This window comes from Alligator mississippiensis, chromosome 2, assembly GCF_030867095.1.
Source record: "Alligator mississippiensis isolate rAllMis1 chromosome 2, rAllMis1, whole genome shotgun sequence".
Classification (NCBI taxonomy): Eukaryota; Metazoa; Chordata; order Crocodylia; family Alligatoridae; genus Alligator; species Alligator mississippiensis.
Genome location: NC_081825.1, coordinates 142,676,004 through 142,694,046, shown reverse-complemented (window position 1 = coordinate 142,694,046; position 18,043 = coordinate 142,676,004). Strand labels below are relative to the sequence as shown.

Sequence of the window (18,043 nt, the reverse complement as noted above, 5' to 3'; positions counted from 1 at the left end):
GGGGGGGTGGCTTCAGAATGAATACCTATACACTCTCTCTCCCAGAAAGATTTCTAGCAGTGGAAATTTCTCAGAAATATCCACTGCTAAAAATAAATCCATTTGTGACTACAGTTATAGTAGACATACAGTTATGGTGGAAAAGCTACACAGAACAGAACTTAGGTACCAAGTCTTCACTTCATCTCTGTTAAATAAAATAGTACTTTCTTTTCACACCTTTTATCTGTTCCTTTCTTTAAGCATATAGCACAATGGTGCCTCAATACCAAGCAAGGCAAATAGGTGCTGCTGCGATGCAAATAATTAATAGTACTCAACAGTGAATTTTAGAATTAGGTCTTGGCAGATGCTTACAAAAAAAGAACTATTATTAAGTATCATTATTTCAGGGAGGTGCTGTCTTGCCTAAACCTCAATGAGACAAATCTATAGTAATGTTCCCAACATTGCAATTTACAACTAAAATAATATTACTACAGGGTTTTATACTGTGGCTATATCATATTCTAGGCTTGTGATTTTATTTTAAGATAAATGCTTTTCTAAGGAGGCTGTTCTGACAGTTTGAGAAGCTGTGGTCTAAATTTATCTGAATACTTATGCTTCATGAAGTGTACCATCTTTTTATACTTATTATACTTTTTTATACTCCTCTTCAAATTGCCCGCCTTCCTCCGAAGCGGGTTGGAGTCTGTAAAATGAAAGGAACTGGGGGAAGAAGGAGCAAACAATCCTATACAGGAAATGTTGCAAGCCACATTTTTTTTATATCTTAACTTCATTAAAGACATCCAGCTCCCTTAGGCTCATGAGCTTCAATTATTCTATATTAAGAAACCTCATAAAACTTTCTTTTGCATGTAATGATTTAACAGAATTAATAAAGCAGCTTCTGTGGAAATTATGCACACACACATTATGCCTGAGTGAACTTTTCTGAGCATTAAACCATTTCCTCCTCTATAGCACTGGGAGTGGGGGGGGGGGAGGGGGGGAGGTGGAAATCAGTCAGTTCCTTTGAGATTAATGTAGAAGCACACAGATGTAATAGGAACAAACTAGATTATCACCCATCATTCTCATTACAGACCAAATGTTCCCAGCTATCTGTTAAGCTGCTGTTCTATTATGCACATGCAAGTGTGTTCTTCTGCATAGAGGTGTTCTTGTTCAAAGCAAGGCTGCATTCCACAATGTGGAAGGTCAAACTCCAATGTTGCCTCACAAAGGCTGCCTTGATCCCCAAAACTCATTTTCCTATACCACCCACCTCTTTCTCTGTATAAGAGAGCTTGCCTGGGGTGTACAGGTGCCAAAAGCATTTTTGCATTTCCTTGGATGCAATATTAAGACTCACCAGATGGTGCTTCTACAGAAAGTCTTACAAGTTAGTCTTTAAAGTCTTTGAAAAGATTATTAAGGCTCATACGTGTGAGAGCCCAGCAGGAAAAATTATGCTGAGGAGAAAGCAGCACGGGTTCGTAGCAGGTACATCATGCCTGGCTAATCTAGTCTCTTTTTACGACCGGGTTCCAAAGCACCTGGATGCAGTACATCTACTTAGACTTCAGGAAGGCCTTCAATACGGTATCCCATCCCATACTGGTGAACAAGTTAAGAGGCTTTGACTTGGATGATTACACAGTCCGGTGGGTGACAAATTGGCTTGAGGATCGTACCCAGAGAGTGGTGGTGGATGGGTCAGTATCGACCTGGAAGGGTGTGGGCAGTGGGGTCCCGCAGGGCTCAGTCCTTGGACCGATACTCTTCAATGTCTTCATCAGTGACTTGAACGAGGGAGTGAAGTGTACCCTGTCCAAGTTTGCGGATGATACAAAACTGTGGGGAGAAGTGGACACACTGGAGGGCAGGGAACAACTACAGGCAGACCTGGACAGGTTGGACAAAACAGGCAGAAAACAATACAATGCAATTTAACGAGGAGAAATGCAAAGTGCTGCACCTAGGGAGGAAAAATGTCCAGCACACCTCCTGCCTAGGAAATTACCTGCTTGGCAGCATGAAAGCGGAAAGGGATTTCGGAGTCCTAGTGGACTCTTAGATGAACATGTGTTGGCAGTGTGACGGCACTTCAAGAAGGATGTAGATAACCTGGAGAGGGTCCAGAGAAGGGCCACTCATATGGTTAAGGGTTTGCAGGCCAAGCCCTACAAAGAGAGACTAGGGCATCTGGAACTCTTCAGACTCTGCAAGAGAAGGTTGAGAGGCAACCTTGTGGCTGCCTATAAGTTCATCATGGGGGCACAGAGGGGAATTGGTGAGGCTCTACTCACCAAGGCACTCCCGGGGGTTACAAGAAATAATGGCCACAAGCTAGCAGAGAGCAGATTTAGACTGGACATTAGGAAGAACTTCTTCACAATTCGAGTGGCCAAAATCTGGAACGGGCTCCCAAGGGAGGTGGTGCTCTCCCCTACCCTGGGGGTCTTCAAGAGGAGATTAGATAGGCATCTGGCTGGGGTCATCTGAACTCAGCACACTTTCCTGCCTATGCAGGGGGTCGGACTTGATGATCTATTGAGGTCCCTTCTGACCCTAACATCTATGAATCTATAAGTTCCATTTACCTTACTGTGGAGACAGTTATACCTTGGAGAAAGGTGTATTTCTAGTTGTGGTGCAATTCTTTATATCTTAGGAATAAAGTCATTCATCCTGAAAAAGCTTTAACTTAGTGCAAGCCACAGAAGCTTTTTATTTAGCAACATGAGTTGCTGAGGATAATTTATTGTAGTACTCAAATCTATTGGTAGATAAAGGCTTCCCAATAAATTTGGAGTCCAGATCAAGATGCTAAAAATCTTCTTTATAACTGACACTAGGTGCCATAGAAGTACCTCTCTCACAGGTGCTCTAAGGACACAGACTACTCAAATGTTTGACCAAGAGGCTGGCACTATTGAACATGAGAAAAAAATTATTATAAATGCTAGTCCTAGACTCTAGACCTCAATCTTCATAGAGGACAGCCACAGACCTCCCCATTTCCAGAATTAAAAGCCCAAACCCATATCCTTCCACTTTAGGATAGCAATTATTGCAAATATAAGTGCTGAGTTCTGTTATATGCTCACCCAGAATGACTAACTCCTCCTCTCTATGCCGTGGTTAACTTTGTGTGCCTAGTTTCCTATAATCAGAGACATGAGGAAAAATATCTTGCATCTGAAAACTTGTCTAACTTTATCCCAATTACATAATTAGTCCAATAAAAGATATCACCCCAATGTTTTTGACGCTAAGTATTCCTATTAGAAATCTCTGGCTTTATCTTGTGAATCATGAGTAGGTGTTTGCATGCCAAACAGTGCTAATATTCTGTGGCACCTTTAAAAAGATTTTACAGCCCCCCAGGAACAGTTGAGAACAACTGCTTCAGACAGTAGTTACTTTTGGTCACTTCTGTACTGGTGTGGATTTTAAGTAGTGGCTTAGACCCACAAAACTCTACAGGTTATTGGCATGAGTTTCGAATAAATAAAAGCTGGAAAAAAAAGCAAATTTCTCTCAACATAAACTGTAGTTTTGGTAATAAGTTGGGTTCTTTTTTGTCATTAGAAATAGGGTAGACTAGTGGGTAGAGCGCCGAGTTTGTGCTGTGTGACATGGGGAAGTCCCTTCATTTCTCTGATAACCCCAGATGCTCTAGAGCAGGGATGACAAAGATCTGGGCTGCAGGCTGGATCCTGCTCATGGTGCTGCTTGTGGGTCTCACATTAAACCTGTACACAACATGCCTTGAACAAGCCCCGGCCCAGGGCTCCACTCACTGTTCATGGTACATGGGACTGATTTGGTACATGCTGCATGTGGCACATGACACCAGCCCTACATGCTGAATCTGGTCCATGGGGCCAGTCTGTGGGCATGATCCAACCCAAAGACTGGCCCCATGCGATTCTTCAGGCTCACATGGCCTGATGACTTTGATATCCCTGCTTGACAGGATGATATAAGAATCTCACAAGTAGTCAGAACTTGAACATCCTGGCACTATTAGTCAAACCTACTTAGTGATTGGTTTTAATATTTAGGCAAAAAGTTTCCTATTCCCTCCAAAAATTATTGCAAAATTAAAACAATTACCAATAGTTCAGCTATGGATATCAATATCCAATTCCTTTTTTTCCATTACATTTTTCATCTAAATTAACTCAATTTGCGTTTTGAGATAAGCCATGGAAAGAAAATAGGTAATGGCAATAAACAAAGTTGTGCTGCACAGAAGATGAATGCCACCTGGTGGCAATAATGCTTAATGATTTGATCATAATTCCTTGTAGTAAAATGACTTCTGGAGAACTGGTTAGAACTTCATGATTCTTTTTTTATGCTAGTCTTGAAGTTTTTACTCAAGTAGGATGTTGAAAATAGGACCATAAAATCCTACTTAATTGCAATCACCAAATTAATACACTCAAATCTAAGCTAACTTCTATAGTAGATTTTGAATTATATTACTAATTGTTGGTTGGTGTAGAAAGCTTTATTTAGTGATTACTTTAAATAACTATAACCAGCACAAGGGATTAAAAAATAAAAATGCAAAATGGTCCTCAAAAAAATTCCAGTACCTTTGTCTTTTGAATGGTTTGAAAAAAGCCTTTTAATTTTTTTGCAAGTATAAACATTAAAAAAAAAAGAACAAAACCAACAACATCGAGAGGTTCATTTTACTGATAAAGTAATATGAAAGTTAAAAAGATTTTCTGATGAAGAACTTCCAGCCAACTTTAAATAATCACTTGCAGTACCCAAGAGCCAATGCATCACAACAGTCAAAGCATGCCAAGGAGACAAGAAACTCAGCTGGCTTCTTTCATATCATTCTTGCAGGAGTTGTGGCCCTTCTCACACTTGAAGGCACTGACATCCTCAGGCAAACCTTACAAGGCTTGATTCTTCACATACAAAGGCAGAGGCCTGGCACTATTCCCAAAGCAGGACATCTCACAGCTATCACTGCCTCCTACTCACATATACCCTTCCATGTTCTGCAGCTTTACAGACCATGAGTGGGGAATTTATGTAAGAATGGTTATAGTCAGATATCTACCCTAGAAATTCCATCCATGTGGATATGCAGACAAGCTCATCAAGAGTGACACTCCATAGAGCGGCTTGGATGGAAGGGAAGATGATGCTACTTGGGTGAAAAGACCCTCCTCAGGAAATTTCTGCAGATAAAAACAGACATGAAGCTTGCTGCACTATTGGCAAAAAGACACAGTACTCAGATTTAGCATTCAAATACCTGTTATGGTTAAAGCTTCTCAAGGAGGGGAAATGAATTTAAAAAGCACAAATAAAATAGAGAATTTACTAATATATATAATGTATTGGCTTTACATATTGCTGTAACTTTTCAATTCCAAAATTGTTTATGCACAATATATACATTAAAGGAGGAAAGATCATATGGGCAGCCATTTTCATTTTAGTTTAGAAAACAAATACTGGAACTCCAGCCAGGGAAGTCCAAAAATGAGCTTTACACCACATTGGTAATCTTCCCCACTCAGTGGACTTGGGCCATGGCCACTTGAACACAGAGGAGAATCTCAAGGCAAATCCTGAGCAAACTGCACTATCTTAGCTGCAGCAGGCTGCACAGGAGGAAGAGAAGGCTCTGCACTCAAAGGCAGACATTTGAAACTGACATTTAGTTTTGATTTATCCAGCAGTAAATTTGCCCAGAAGGTAGCAGCAACCAAAAAAAAAAAAAGGTGCTGCATCACATTAATGCTACTGAAGGCAGTGGAGTTACTGTTTTATAATGTTATATGATGAATCAATGCAGATTTCATTTGTCTAGTAGACGTATATCTATCAACAAGTAGTTTCACCAATTTCTCTTTTGTATGCTAAGTTTCAAAGCACGAAGTATTCTCTGCTCTGGCTGAAACCAGCAAAGTGTAGAACAAGTAGGTTATCATTTTTATTAAGCATATCTATAAAGAGCACTATCCTGGAAGGTCATTCAAGAATGAGAGGTATTTTTAAAGAAACTGCAGGTAAATTAAAACATACAAACTTAAAAGCTCAAATGCAGAATACTGACCGTGGCTCAAATCCAAAGATACTCTTTATACATCGGGACTTAAAATTAACATTTCATAAATAGAAGACTTTTATTTGCTTCTTTCCACTAAAATGAAATTAGGATACATCAGTTGTTTCTGATGTTTTCAGTGATTAAACACATTAATCAGAAAACACATTTTTAAAAGCTCAGCCCAATATTTGATCCCCTCCATAAAATCCTTGAAGAAAATGCTAAAAGTCTTTGTAGCACAGTACATTTAAAGACTACTTTGAATCTTCTATTTCTGTATCTTCTTCCACATCCTTTACTTGAGGGAGAAAACGGTCAGCTGGTATTAGTAAGCCTTCACTGGTTGAACTTCGAATAACCAAACGTTGCACAAACGGGCCTAAAAAACAAACAGATTTAAAAAAGAAACCTTCTGAATTTCTCTAGAGCTCTCCACATGTACAGGCTGAAATATCTTGTCCCTCATACCTGCTGTATTAAACAGAAAACAATTGGTAAAAATTAACAAAACTTTGGAACTTACACACTGCATTTAGAGCATATCAAGGACACTTAACACATAAGTGTCTGCATGGTAAAACTCATTAACTTGTGCTAAGTGCTTTTGAACATCTCAAAGTTGCATCACTTCTGGCAAAAGTTAACTCTGGGCTGTGCTACCTAGTTTGTGTTAGGGTAACTTCAGTCCACTCTATAGAGATAAAGCAAACAATCTGCAGTCCTCCAGCATTCCAGGATGCACCACTCTAAGCACCTTCCCCCCCATCCCAAGACAGGGATAGAGTCCAGGGACATTTATACATAACTTTTTGTCCCACAACGTGCCAGAGATCCAGTGGGTCTGAGCTGACATGCACTGTGCTGCTGTATTTGCAGTTGTATAAGTGGCAAAATGCATGTCAGTGCGCAGAAAATGGTGGTGGTATGCTTTTGAACTAAAACACCTGTGATGCATTTTAGTTCAAAAGTGCACCACACATTTTGCCACTTATACAACTGTATGCGCCACAGCACCAGGTGCTTTTAAAAGCACCCTACACTGTAGCACAAGCATGTGCACAAATGTTCCAGGTGTCCTGCCTCCTAGTCACACCCTGGCATGCTAGTCCTCTACTGGCAAGTCAGAGCTGTGCAAACAAGAAACAGTATTAACCCTTAACATGTGACTAACATGGTTTAAGTTTACCACCACCTAACCTTCCACAGATTTAGTATGGGCTAAGCATAATGTGCAACTTCAGGCTCATAAGACTCCCAGAGGGGACATATCAGAATCCCCAAGAGTTAGAGTATTGCACAGACCTCCTCACATTTGAATAGCAGAAGTAAAAGCAATACTCCTGCAGTAAGTGATCATGCTGCATGGTCCATGTTTCAGCTGTCAAGAAACAGGTCTCAACTTATCCGTACTACACACAGACTCTCATGTGGTAGTGAGAGAGGGACAAAAAAAACTCTAGTGAGAACCACCACCAGATCTGGGAGAGGAAAGATCTAGAGGGGCAGACTAAGAAGAGTGACCCAGAGCTCTTCAAAAGCACAAAAGGAATGAGGTCCAGCAGCAGGTAGGGGGGCACAGCAAGTGCTAGAGACATCTTGAATGAAAAAAAAACAGAGACAGACACCAGGTATCTGTTCTTCATTATACAGCTTCTTATGCTGTACCAACATAGTATACTGAGCACCTTCTTACACTGCACTGAATAGTGTGACTAACATCTATCAGTTGCAGTTCATTCTCTTTCATCCTAGCTTCAGGAGAAACTGCATCTACATAGTGGCTATTTTCTGTTTTCAAATGAACTACAGGCACACTGTGCTCTGTGTTTAAATTTAGCAAATACAAGGTCAAATAGATATGACTTCAACTTGGTGAAAAGACAAGGTAAGGCTTGTGGTGGTTTTGAATTCCTGTATGGCATAAGAAAAAGATAGGAAAGCCAAACTGAGTTCTAGAAGGAAGGGTCAGTGGCTCACTTGAGAGTGGGGCAGTGAGGATGGCAACTTAGGGAAAGAAATCTGAATGGGGAAACAATTAATTTGTTAGTACCAAATGTATGGCTGGTGCTTAAAATGCAAATAAAGGAAAAATAATGCATAGCAAATGGAAGGAATACGGAATTCGAATTGAATAATGAACTGAAATACAATAAATACTGCAAATAACATAATAAATACAATGCACATTCCAAATGCGAGAAAAACAAAACATTGTTCATACCCCCACATAAGTAACACTTAGATAAAATATTAATCTCTTATGTTAACTTTATTCCTTTGTAGCTCTGTTTATGATGATGAATTAAAATTTCCTACTTACAACAGTTAATCACTTTTCCCCAATGAGAAATGCAGCCTAGCATCAGTGCAGAATGTAGCTGATAGTACAGAGGCTGGTGTTTATTTGAATGTTTATTAAGTGGGTCAGGCAAGAAAAACTGCAAGAAAAAAATCATTCTAAATGTCCCAGGGGAGCGGGGGCACTGGGAGACCCCCGCGGCGGCCAAGGGGTCTGCTTACCTCCCGCAGGGCTGGAAGACCCGAAGAAACTCCACGCGCTGGCGCTGCCGGCGCGGGCCATCAGCCGGGCGTTTATCCGGCTGCGGCTGAGCGGCGGTGGCGGGGCACGCCGGCCGGGAGGAACAAAAGGCGGCCCCGCCGAAACAGCGGGGCGGCTGGAGGAAGAGAGCAGAAGCGCGGAGCTCCAGCGAGCAGGGGATCAGCCGCCACCCGCGGAGTGTGGGACGCCGCCGGATAGAGGCGGAGCAGGCTGCGAGCAGCGCAGCGGAGAGCCCAGAGGGGCAGAGACAGGGGGAGAAGTCAGCCCCAGAGGCGGGGCAGCAGCCAGCGGGGAACCCAACACCCGAGGCAGCGTGAGGCGTAGCAGCTACCCTGAGAGCGGGGCCAGCTGTAGCCGGTATTGCGGAGCCACCGGAGTGGGTAACGGCGGCCGAGACTATTGGGGGAGGCAGAGAGGACGGCTGCCTCCCAAGGAAGGAGAGATCAGGGCAGCACCCTCCAACTGGGTGAGGCATACCCAGCCCGAAGACAGCCTGTAGGGGCTAGGGTGCCCGAGCCGAGAGAGAGGACAAGACGAGGACGGGTGAGAGGCCAGGACAGGAAGACCTGAGGTGGCGTATGGCCGGGGTGTAGGGGAGGACGGAGCCCCGAGAGTACCTGCGAAGAGGCGTGCCGGCACCAGGGGATACCCCAAGGGAAGACCCCCCACTGAGAGAGTCATCAAAGTCGTGGCAGGCGAGTTCTGGGGTCCCCCTTAATACCAGCCGGGGTAAACCCTGGGGCGTACCAACGAAGCTCGGGGGCACAAGATCCCGAGCCTGGGCTAAGGCGGCGCGCGAGCTCCTAATCGAACGGAGGCGGGTACACTAAATTTCAGATTTCTACCTCTAGGACTCTGGAAGGGAGCAGAGGCAGGTCTACAGAAACTCATTAATTAGTCATCTGTTTACATGCTAAGTACTTGTAAGTGGAAAAACTACACATCAAAACTTCCCCATTCAGACTCTTAGTACAAAAGGGTCAGTGGCTTATATGAGAGTGGGGTGGGTGAGGAAGGCAAGTTAGGTAAAGAAAAACTAAATGGGGAAACAATTAATTTGTTAGTACCAAATGTATGACCAGCTTTTCAACAAAAAAAGCCAGAGAGAGCCATTAAATCAATCAGGGTTTTGTTGGGGGGGGGGGGGGGTGCGCTCAGATAATCAAAATAAAATGTTAATAGTATAACTTATAAGAATCACATGGACTAGACTTTTACTGATCAGTGACATGAACCCATTGCTTCGGAATTTAATAGAAAGCATCTGATTAGTCTGCAATATGAACAGCAGAAATAAAAAGCTATTGACCTGCCAAAAATAGAAGTGGTGACATTTCCTTAGTGGCTGGCTGATGTGTGAAGTGATACTTCAGGTCAAACAGCTGGTGGATTCCAGCTATATAGAGTTTATGTATTCAACCAGAAGAGACCCACTTAAGTGCAAAAGGCATTACTCAGTGGTATAAAGCCAACAGACGTGGAGAAATTACTTCTTTATTGCTTACACTTTCTAAAAATACTAGTTTGGTTACCACAATATTCCAAGCAATCCCAGCTGAAAATCTAGGCCCAACTTTCTCTCCTGCCATCTGAGCTGAGAATTAGTGTCTTACTTATTCCTTGACCTAACCGTCCTTAAACATTGCTTGCAAGAAGATCGCAATTCAGCATGAAGAGTCTCTAAAGTCAACGGGACTGCTCATCTATTTAAAATCTGGCATTCATTTAGGTAACTTGCTCAGTTCATCCCCCAGAGGTGGATGAAGTGATCTGAGTTTCATGATACTCTAACAAAGAGCACACTTATTCCTTTACCAAAGTAAATTTGCTTTAACTATAATTAAGAGACTAAAAGAGAAGCTACTTACCATAGCTCAATGGCCTATATGTACAGATATCCTTAATAACAGCATCCAGATTGGCAAGTATTTGTTCATTTGGTATATCCAGCTGAAAAAGGTTAATGAAAAATTAATGATGTGGAAACACAAATGATGCTATGATTAATAAAATTAAATTTGGTTGGGTAATTATTTAATCAGTGGTTAGGGTTTTTTAAGTAAATAAACAAAAACTCATTTCCTCGTCTCTTAAAAAGTGTTAATAAATACAAATTCCCTTATTAAGATTAACACGATGATACCCTGCTGTGAAGAAAAAAACCATGTTCTGAGTAGTTGTACTCTAACCAACATTAATTTAATATACATTAAAATCACTTAGTTTGTGTACACACAAATCTGTAACACTGGACAATAAGTCAAGTTGCTCACAATTAAACATGCATAATTTCTTAGGTAATAACTTAATGAAAATAAACTATTTTCATACCTTTTAATTTTATACCAATGAATATACGTATAATGCGAAATCTTTTTCAACATCCCTCACTAGAGAAGGGAAATTATTTACTTTTTAAAGCTAGATGGTGAGGGGTGTATCCTATGGGATTTCCACTACTCCTACTGAGCAACAGTTCCACAGTTTATTGTGTGCGTCTCATGGTCTCAATTTTCAGACTAAATGTTTCCTTCCTCAATTTCATTACTCTTCATTCTATCTGGATCCATTCACTCTTGACTTCTATCCAAAAGTGGCATTTTTACTCTTTAAAATATTTGTGGACTTGAGTCTCCATGGCTGTAGATGTTTAAAAAACCCCCCAAAACAAAAAAACCCAAAACAACCCACACATAACTCAACAACTGGTGCTTTACTGGAAGAAGCAGTGCATTGCTTCAACCCAGCTCTGCAGCATCTGTATAGATGGGGCACTTCAATGGGGCTTTTTGGCTCTTATCTAATAGCTGATTCAAACAGCTATTAGATGAAACTACCAAAAACACCCCACTAAAGCTCCCCATCTATACAGATGTTGGGCGAGCCAGGTCCAACTAATGCACTGCCACTTCTGGGCATGCACTGGCCTTGGCACAGGAGCACACAAAGTTTAAAGTATAGCACATTTTTTGTTTTTTTCTTTAACACCTAAAAACAGCTCAAGTCTCTAAGGCCCTCATTTAGCAGAGCTCTTCTAACTTTCCTTTAAGTCAAATCCACTCAACCCCTAACTATTTCTGGTCTTGTCTGAGCTCCCTCTAACTTTTAGTAATAGATGCCTGAAAATTAACACAGTATTACGTATGTAATTACATCAAAGTCAGAAGGCAAAAGAGACTATTTACCCTCCTCATACTGGAATCACTCATTACTTGTGGCCCAAAATTGCATTCCTATTTTGCAAACTCATTTTATGTTTGCTGCCTCCCATCACTCGGATGTTGTCCAAAATTGCTGTTTTCTAGCTATCTCCCTCCTATTGAACATGTACACTTCAGATAACTTTTCCTCACGCTTCTTAGTTGTATTCTTCCAAGCTGAATCTTGTTATTTTCTGCCCGTGGCTCTAATTTATTCAATTTTCTTTATATTCTCTGTCAGTAAAGTTGGTAACATTTCTCATTGTAATATGGAGATTTCACTAATGTGCTTTGTTACCACTTCCATGCAACTATGTACAACGTTAAGAAAACTTCTTGTGGCATCCTACTGAATATACCCCTCAATTCTAATATAATAAAGGCCTTAGAACTTCCACCTTTGTGTCTGTCTGTCCATAACGCTCCAGGCCAACTGAGCATGTGCCATCCAGAGCCTTACTGAAAAAAAGACTTACAGGCGGAGATGGGGGTGGAGGCAGTCGGAACCAAGCTGTGCTCCCTGCTGTGGGGCGCAGCATAGGGACCGCTGTGCGGGGAGCATGGCTTGCCGCCACACAGAGGTGGGGTGTGGTGCACTGCCACAGGGTGCCGTGCAGGCAGCAGGGCGCGGGCAGCACCTGCCAGCTGTAGCATAAGGCTGCAGGGTGGGGTGTGCCCCCCACATGGCCGCAAGCCACACCCCCCACATGGCCGCATGCCATGGCCCCCCCCCCGCACAGGGAGCATCCACAGGCTGTGGCTGAAGGGTGCACAAGAGAGGTGAGGCACGCATGTGCGCAGCTGCAGGGTGCCACAAAGGGAGCCAGAGTGGGGAGGGGTGGGCAGTGCCTGCCAGTTACAGCACACGGCCGAGGAGTGGGGCACACCCCCTGCACCAGCTCCACTTGTGGCACCCTGCAGCTGCATGCCACACCCCCTGTGCAGCTGCAAGCCACGTCCCCTGCACGGCATGTCCTCCCCCTGCACAAAGGGAGCGACTGCTGGCTGCGGCCACAGGGTGTGCAGGGGAGGGGGCATGGCATGGCATAGGGGCAGTGGCTGCAGGGTGCCATGGAAGGAGCAGGTGTGGGGGGCATGGGCAACACCCGCTAGCTGTAGCACGCACGCCAGGGTGTGCTCCACGCACAGCACTCTGGAGCAATGTGCCCTCCATCACACCCCAGGGCCATGCCCAATGCCATGCAGCCACAGCTAGTGGGTGCTCCCTGCACCACACCACGCCACGCACCACCCTACCCCACCCCTGCACACTGCATAACCCACACCCTTACGTGCCCCAAGCCACACTCCAGGGCCGCGTTCCACACCACACAGCCACAGCCAGGGGGTGCTCCCCCTGCCATGCCCCCCCCGCATGCTCCACATCACACCCTGAGGCTGCTCCCCATGCCATCGGGTCACAGCCAGGAGACACTCCCCACACTGTGGCCACTCCCTGTGCCATGCCCAGTGACCACACGACACCCCCCATGCTGCTGTGCACCACACCCCCTGCACCACACCCTGGGGCCACTCCCCACACCATGCAGCTGCAGCCAGCAGGTGCTCCCCCTTCCACGCCCTGCGGCCACGCCCCCGTGCACCCTGCACCACACCCCAGGGCTGCTCCCTGCACCACATGGCTGTAGCCAGCGGATGCTCCCCACACCACGTCCTGCGGCCATGCACCACCCTCCCGGCACAGTCACATGCCACGCCCCTGCACCACACCCCAGGGCTGCTCCCCATGCCATGTGGTCGCAGCCGGCAGCCATGCCCCACATCACGGCTGTTTCACATGCCATGCCCCATGGCCATACACCATCCCACCACCCCATGCAGCTGCACGCCACCCCCCTGCCCCCACACCCTGCACCACACCCCAGGGCTACTCCTTGTGCTGCGCAGCCATCAAGCATTCCTCAAACCGTGCCCTGCGGCTGTGTGCTACCCTACCCCTGTGCAGCCTTGCACCACACCACCTCACTTGTAGAACGGTGTGGGGGAGGGAGAGGAGGTGGCACAGCTGTGTGCCATGCCCCCTCACATGCAGTGGTGGGGAACAGGGTGCAGCAGGGTTGGAACCAGAGCAGCAGGGGGAGCAGGGCACAACCCAGGGCGGCGGCAGCAGCAGGGCAAGACCTGGAGTGACAGTGGGGGGGGGAGGGGCACATTACTCAGAGCAGTGGGGGAAGGGTGCGGGGTCAGACGCTGGTCTCCATCTCTGGCCCAGCCCCACCTGCTATTTTGCTAGTTTAATATATTAATCTTAGTTTGCACTTTCTTGGTAAGTTTTCCATCCAAATGACAATCCAAATAGTATCTAAGCCAATTTGTATTTATTTTTCAGGTGACACTTTATAAACTAAATATTTTATGCCTAAGTAAGTAAATAGCAAAACAATGCGTATAAAAAACAGCCTTACTGTAGCTTGTATTTTACTTTTTTTGATAAAAAATTGCCAAGACTAAGAACTGAACACAGAAAAGGAATACTGAAGTCAGTTTACACATACATGCACAGGAAACTGCAAGGACAATTAAAACGCATAACCTAAAAGTAGGATTTGTCTCATTCTGAAATCATGTTCAGATCTATAACATATTTTAAAAAGGAATCTGAATGAAGTATATAATATTTGCTCTATACGCATAAGTTTAGAACAATCAGTGAGATGTGTTAATCTTTGCAGGATGCTCTAAATACAAACTTCTTATTAAGCTATAAAATAAAGCCAGAAAGAGCATTAAGAAAGAGAATGTAGGACAGAAAAAAAAAGTTGTAGTTAGAGGGGGTTGGTTAGCAAGAGACTCACTTATACATGTTAAGTATGATACTTTGTACTCTTCTACAGCTTTGTTAGAGAAAACAAAGCACTTGGTGGGAGGCAAGAAGTGGCTAAGCATCTTCAGTCTTTGATGGGAAAATAAAGCACAAAATGAAGTGACCTTCCCCAAGTCGGACATCAAGTCCCTATATACAACTTGGGTCGTTTCATTTTGTGCTTCATATATATAATAATGCAAGGTGCTTTAAAATAGCATTTATTCCTTTATTTTTACTAATGCATCCATATAACCATATATGGTCGCATTAATAAAAAATAAAGGAATAAAAGCTGTTTTAAAGCACCTTGCATTACTTATACAGCCTTTACTATCATACAAGAGTTTTCAATTACTTGAGTCATCTGATTTAGACTTACATGGACCTATAGTAATTAATAGGAAATCTCCTTAACCAATGAAGAAAGATATGGAGGACCTCTCACCCAGAAGTAGCAGAAGATGCAACCATGAGAAAGTCAGTTATCCTGGATTAAACCTATAGTTTATAAAGTTACTTGCAACTAAAACTAAACAAAACCTCATCTTGTGTTCCACAAACACACTAAAGGCCCCCAGAAACTAAAGATATTAAACATCTGTGTGCCCGCCTGGCCTTGAACATCTGGTCTCAGGCGGCTTTGGTCCGGATATGCGATGGTGTCTGCCTTGTTACCCCAGGTGGCCCGTCGAGTAGGTGTCCGCTCCAGATGTGGTCCTCCCCAATCTCACCTGCCATGACTTTGAATCTTATTACAGTGGGGGGTGGGACCACTCGGATTCCCTTGAGGGAAGAACGTCTCTCTGGCGGTCTTCTGCAAGGCTCCACCTTCCCTCTACCTTGCCCTTATACCCAGCCTTGGCAAGTCACTGTTGTCCTCGTGGCCAGACTCCCGAGTGCTCGGCCTCCAATTCCTCCCCAGTCTTCGTGACCACTGCCTTTCCTTAACACTAACCCCGATCCTGAGGCTCATGCAACAATCAGGCTCCCCAAGCCCTGATCCCCAAACCCTCCAAAAGCGGGAAACACAAGATGGAGTGCAAAAAAAGAGAAAGAGCCTTTTAACACCCTCTGAGGGACCCTACCGTCCCCACGTCAGGTCCCCAATGCCAAATCACAACCAACACACCCCCTGACTTTTATGGGGCTATGCTAGGCCCTATACGTGGCTGTGAGATCCTGTGGCCTCCCTCAGACTTCCTCGCCCTCCTCGCCCTGGCTTCTATAACTTCGGGCCCCCTGAGGCCCTTCGGTGACCCCGTGTCCTCCAGTTACCCGCAGGATCAGTGACACACCACCAAGGTCTGCACTTCACAGCGTTTTGTGCTGCCCTGGCCTCCCGTCTTTCACTAGGCACATCTCTCCGGCTGCCCCGATGCCCTCCACAGTCCCACCTGGTCGGGTGCTGGGTAGTGGGTCAGCACCTCCCACTCCTCTGCGGCGGTCACTGGAGTCGAGATCCCTCCGGGCCCATCCACCCTGTTCTTTCGGTTTCCAGACAGGAGCCCCCGCTCCTACTTTGCTGCAGTCTTCGCCACAGCCAGCAGCCTCTGGCTCACAGAGAGTACAGCAGAATCCTTTCCTGCTGGGGAAAACAGCTTCCGTCTCTGTTCGCTCCCTCGTCAGCTTGAGGGAGGCCCCTCCTGCTGGTTCTCCTGCCGGTGTCTGTCCTCCCCCCGCCTCTACGCTGGTGGCCCGCTTTATTTCTGCCGGCCGGTGATGGCCACTGATGTCACCGGCCGGCCGCAGCTGTATGGAAGTGCGGCTGCTGATCCGCGCAGGCTCCTCCCGGTGTTCTGGCTTCGCCGCGGGTCCCGCTGCAGGTAAATGCTCCCCTTTACTTTTACTTTTTCCTCCCTGTCCTTCCCAGAATTCCTGTTCCCAGGGTTCCCCCCTTGCCCTCTGGGGTCCTCCCTTTTGTTTTTCCCTGTGACAATCTGAAACAAACAAAATGAATAAAAACAGCAATTTCTAGTAGCACAGTTAACTATGCTACCTGGAGCTTTTCAGTGGCATTTAGCTAACACACCTGAAGCAATGTCAGGGGTGTAATCTAAGCTACAACACTTAAAGACGGCTTCAAACTTGTCAGGTTGCTTCATAACAGGATTTTACAACAGCGTTAAGTTGGACATCAAGAGAGACCCCTTGGGCAGTATTTTAAGACGATTCCCTTTTAAGCTGCTAGCAGTTTCCTGACAAAAAAAGTTAGACAAAGCAGAAGGCTCATCTATACAGGAAAGCTATTCCAAAATAGGACTGGAAATGGAATCTTGCAGCACAACCTTTACCCTCAAGTAATTTTAGAAGTGAGCACTGTCATTCTTCAATAACAGTACCCTTTTGCTGTTCATATTAATCCTCCTCCAAACTGAATTAGTCTATACTGGACAAAAGAACATATGGCCAGATCCTCAGGATTATTTAGGCACCTAACTCAGTTATTTTAGTTATTGTATTGTAGGCAACCTTTGAGTCATATTGCAGAATAAGAGCAACCATACAGAGAGCCAATAGTTACCGTTGTCTATTTCCCTATGAAGACAAGCCTTAACTGTCCTATAAAACAGGTTAGAAAATTATAGTGGAAAGTAGAGCATGGCTTTCAAATTCAACAGAGTTTAGATTATTCTAACAACCCTTTTAAGTACTGATGTACAGCACATCATATGTGCACATACTGTCCACGTCAGCAGGAAGGTCATTACTTTTTAGGTCATAATCATGTTTAAACATATCCCTGGAAAACTGTCTTTCACCATTTCCCTGGGCAATACTGATGGGGTTCACAACCATTGAAATTCTTTAATCCATGGCACTAGGTGGGCAGCCAGCAGCGCACACAGAGCTTGTCAGTCATGAAATAATGCAGCAGTGGTTCCAGGGGATTTGAAACATTGCAAATGAAAGTATAATTCAGCAATCATTTTAAACCCTTCACAATTAAATTTGCTGTCTATGTGGATGAAACACCATATTACCAAAAAATGTTAAAATATTACAATTAAAACATTTAAATGTATTATGTTATTCATACAAAATATATCCACCATTCAGAGCTAAATCTTCACTGTGCCAATTTAACTCTTGCAAAATTCAAATATGTCCATAAATTTATAAAGATACAGTGGGGAGCGTGGAGTGGTACAAAAGCCAGAGAATGCTTAGCATGGAGAAAATAGATGGCTTTATGTAAAAGGATTTATTTTTAAATGAAAAGAGTTAGGGGCCATTGGCCAGGCCAGATTAAATTTGAAGCTAATCAGGAAGACAATTAAGCACAATGAAGCTGCTCCAGATGGTGGAGGCAGTATGGGAGAAGACTCTGCACATTGAAGATGGGCACACGTGAGTGCAGAGAGAAAGCTGGTCTTTGG

At 44.4% G+C, this 18,043-nt stretch overlaps 1 protein-coding gene across 1 annotated transcript in view; it reads right to left on the bottom strand.

Moving 5' to 3' along the window:
• Positions 1-4,683: 4,683 nt before the first annotated feature.
• Positions 4,684-18,043, bottom strand: part of MRPL1 (mitochondrial ribosomal protein L1) — a 32,428-nt gene continuing 19,068 nt past the window's right edge. Inside the window, exons 8-9 of the mRNA XM_019498187.2 lie at positions 10,508-10,589; positions 4,684-6,458 (exon numbers count right to left, since the gene is read on the bottom strand). Coding sequence (XP_019353732.1) covers positions 6,334-6,458; positions 10,508-10,589 — 207 coding nt within the window. The 3' untranslated portion in view covers positions 4,684-6,333. The remainder of the gene's footprint in view (positions 6,459-10,507; positions 10,590-18,043) is intronic.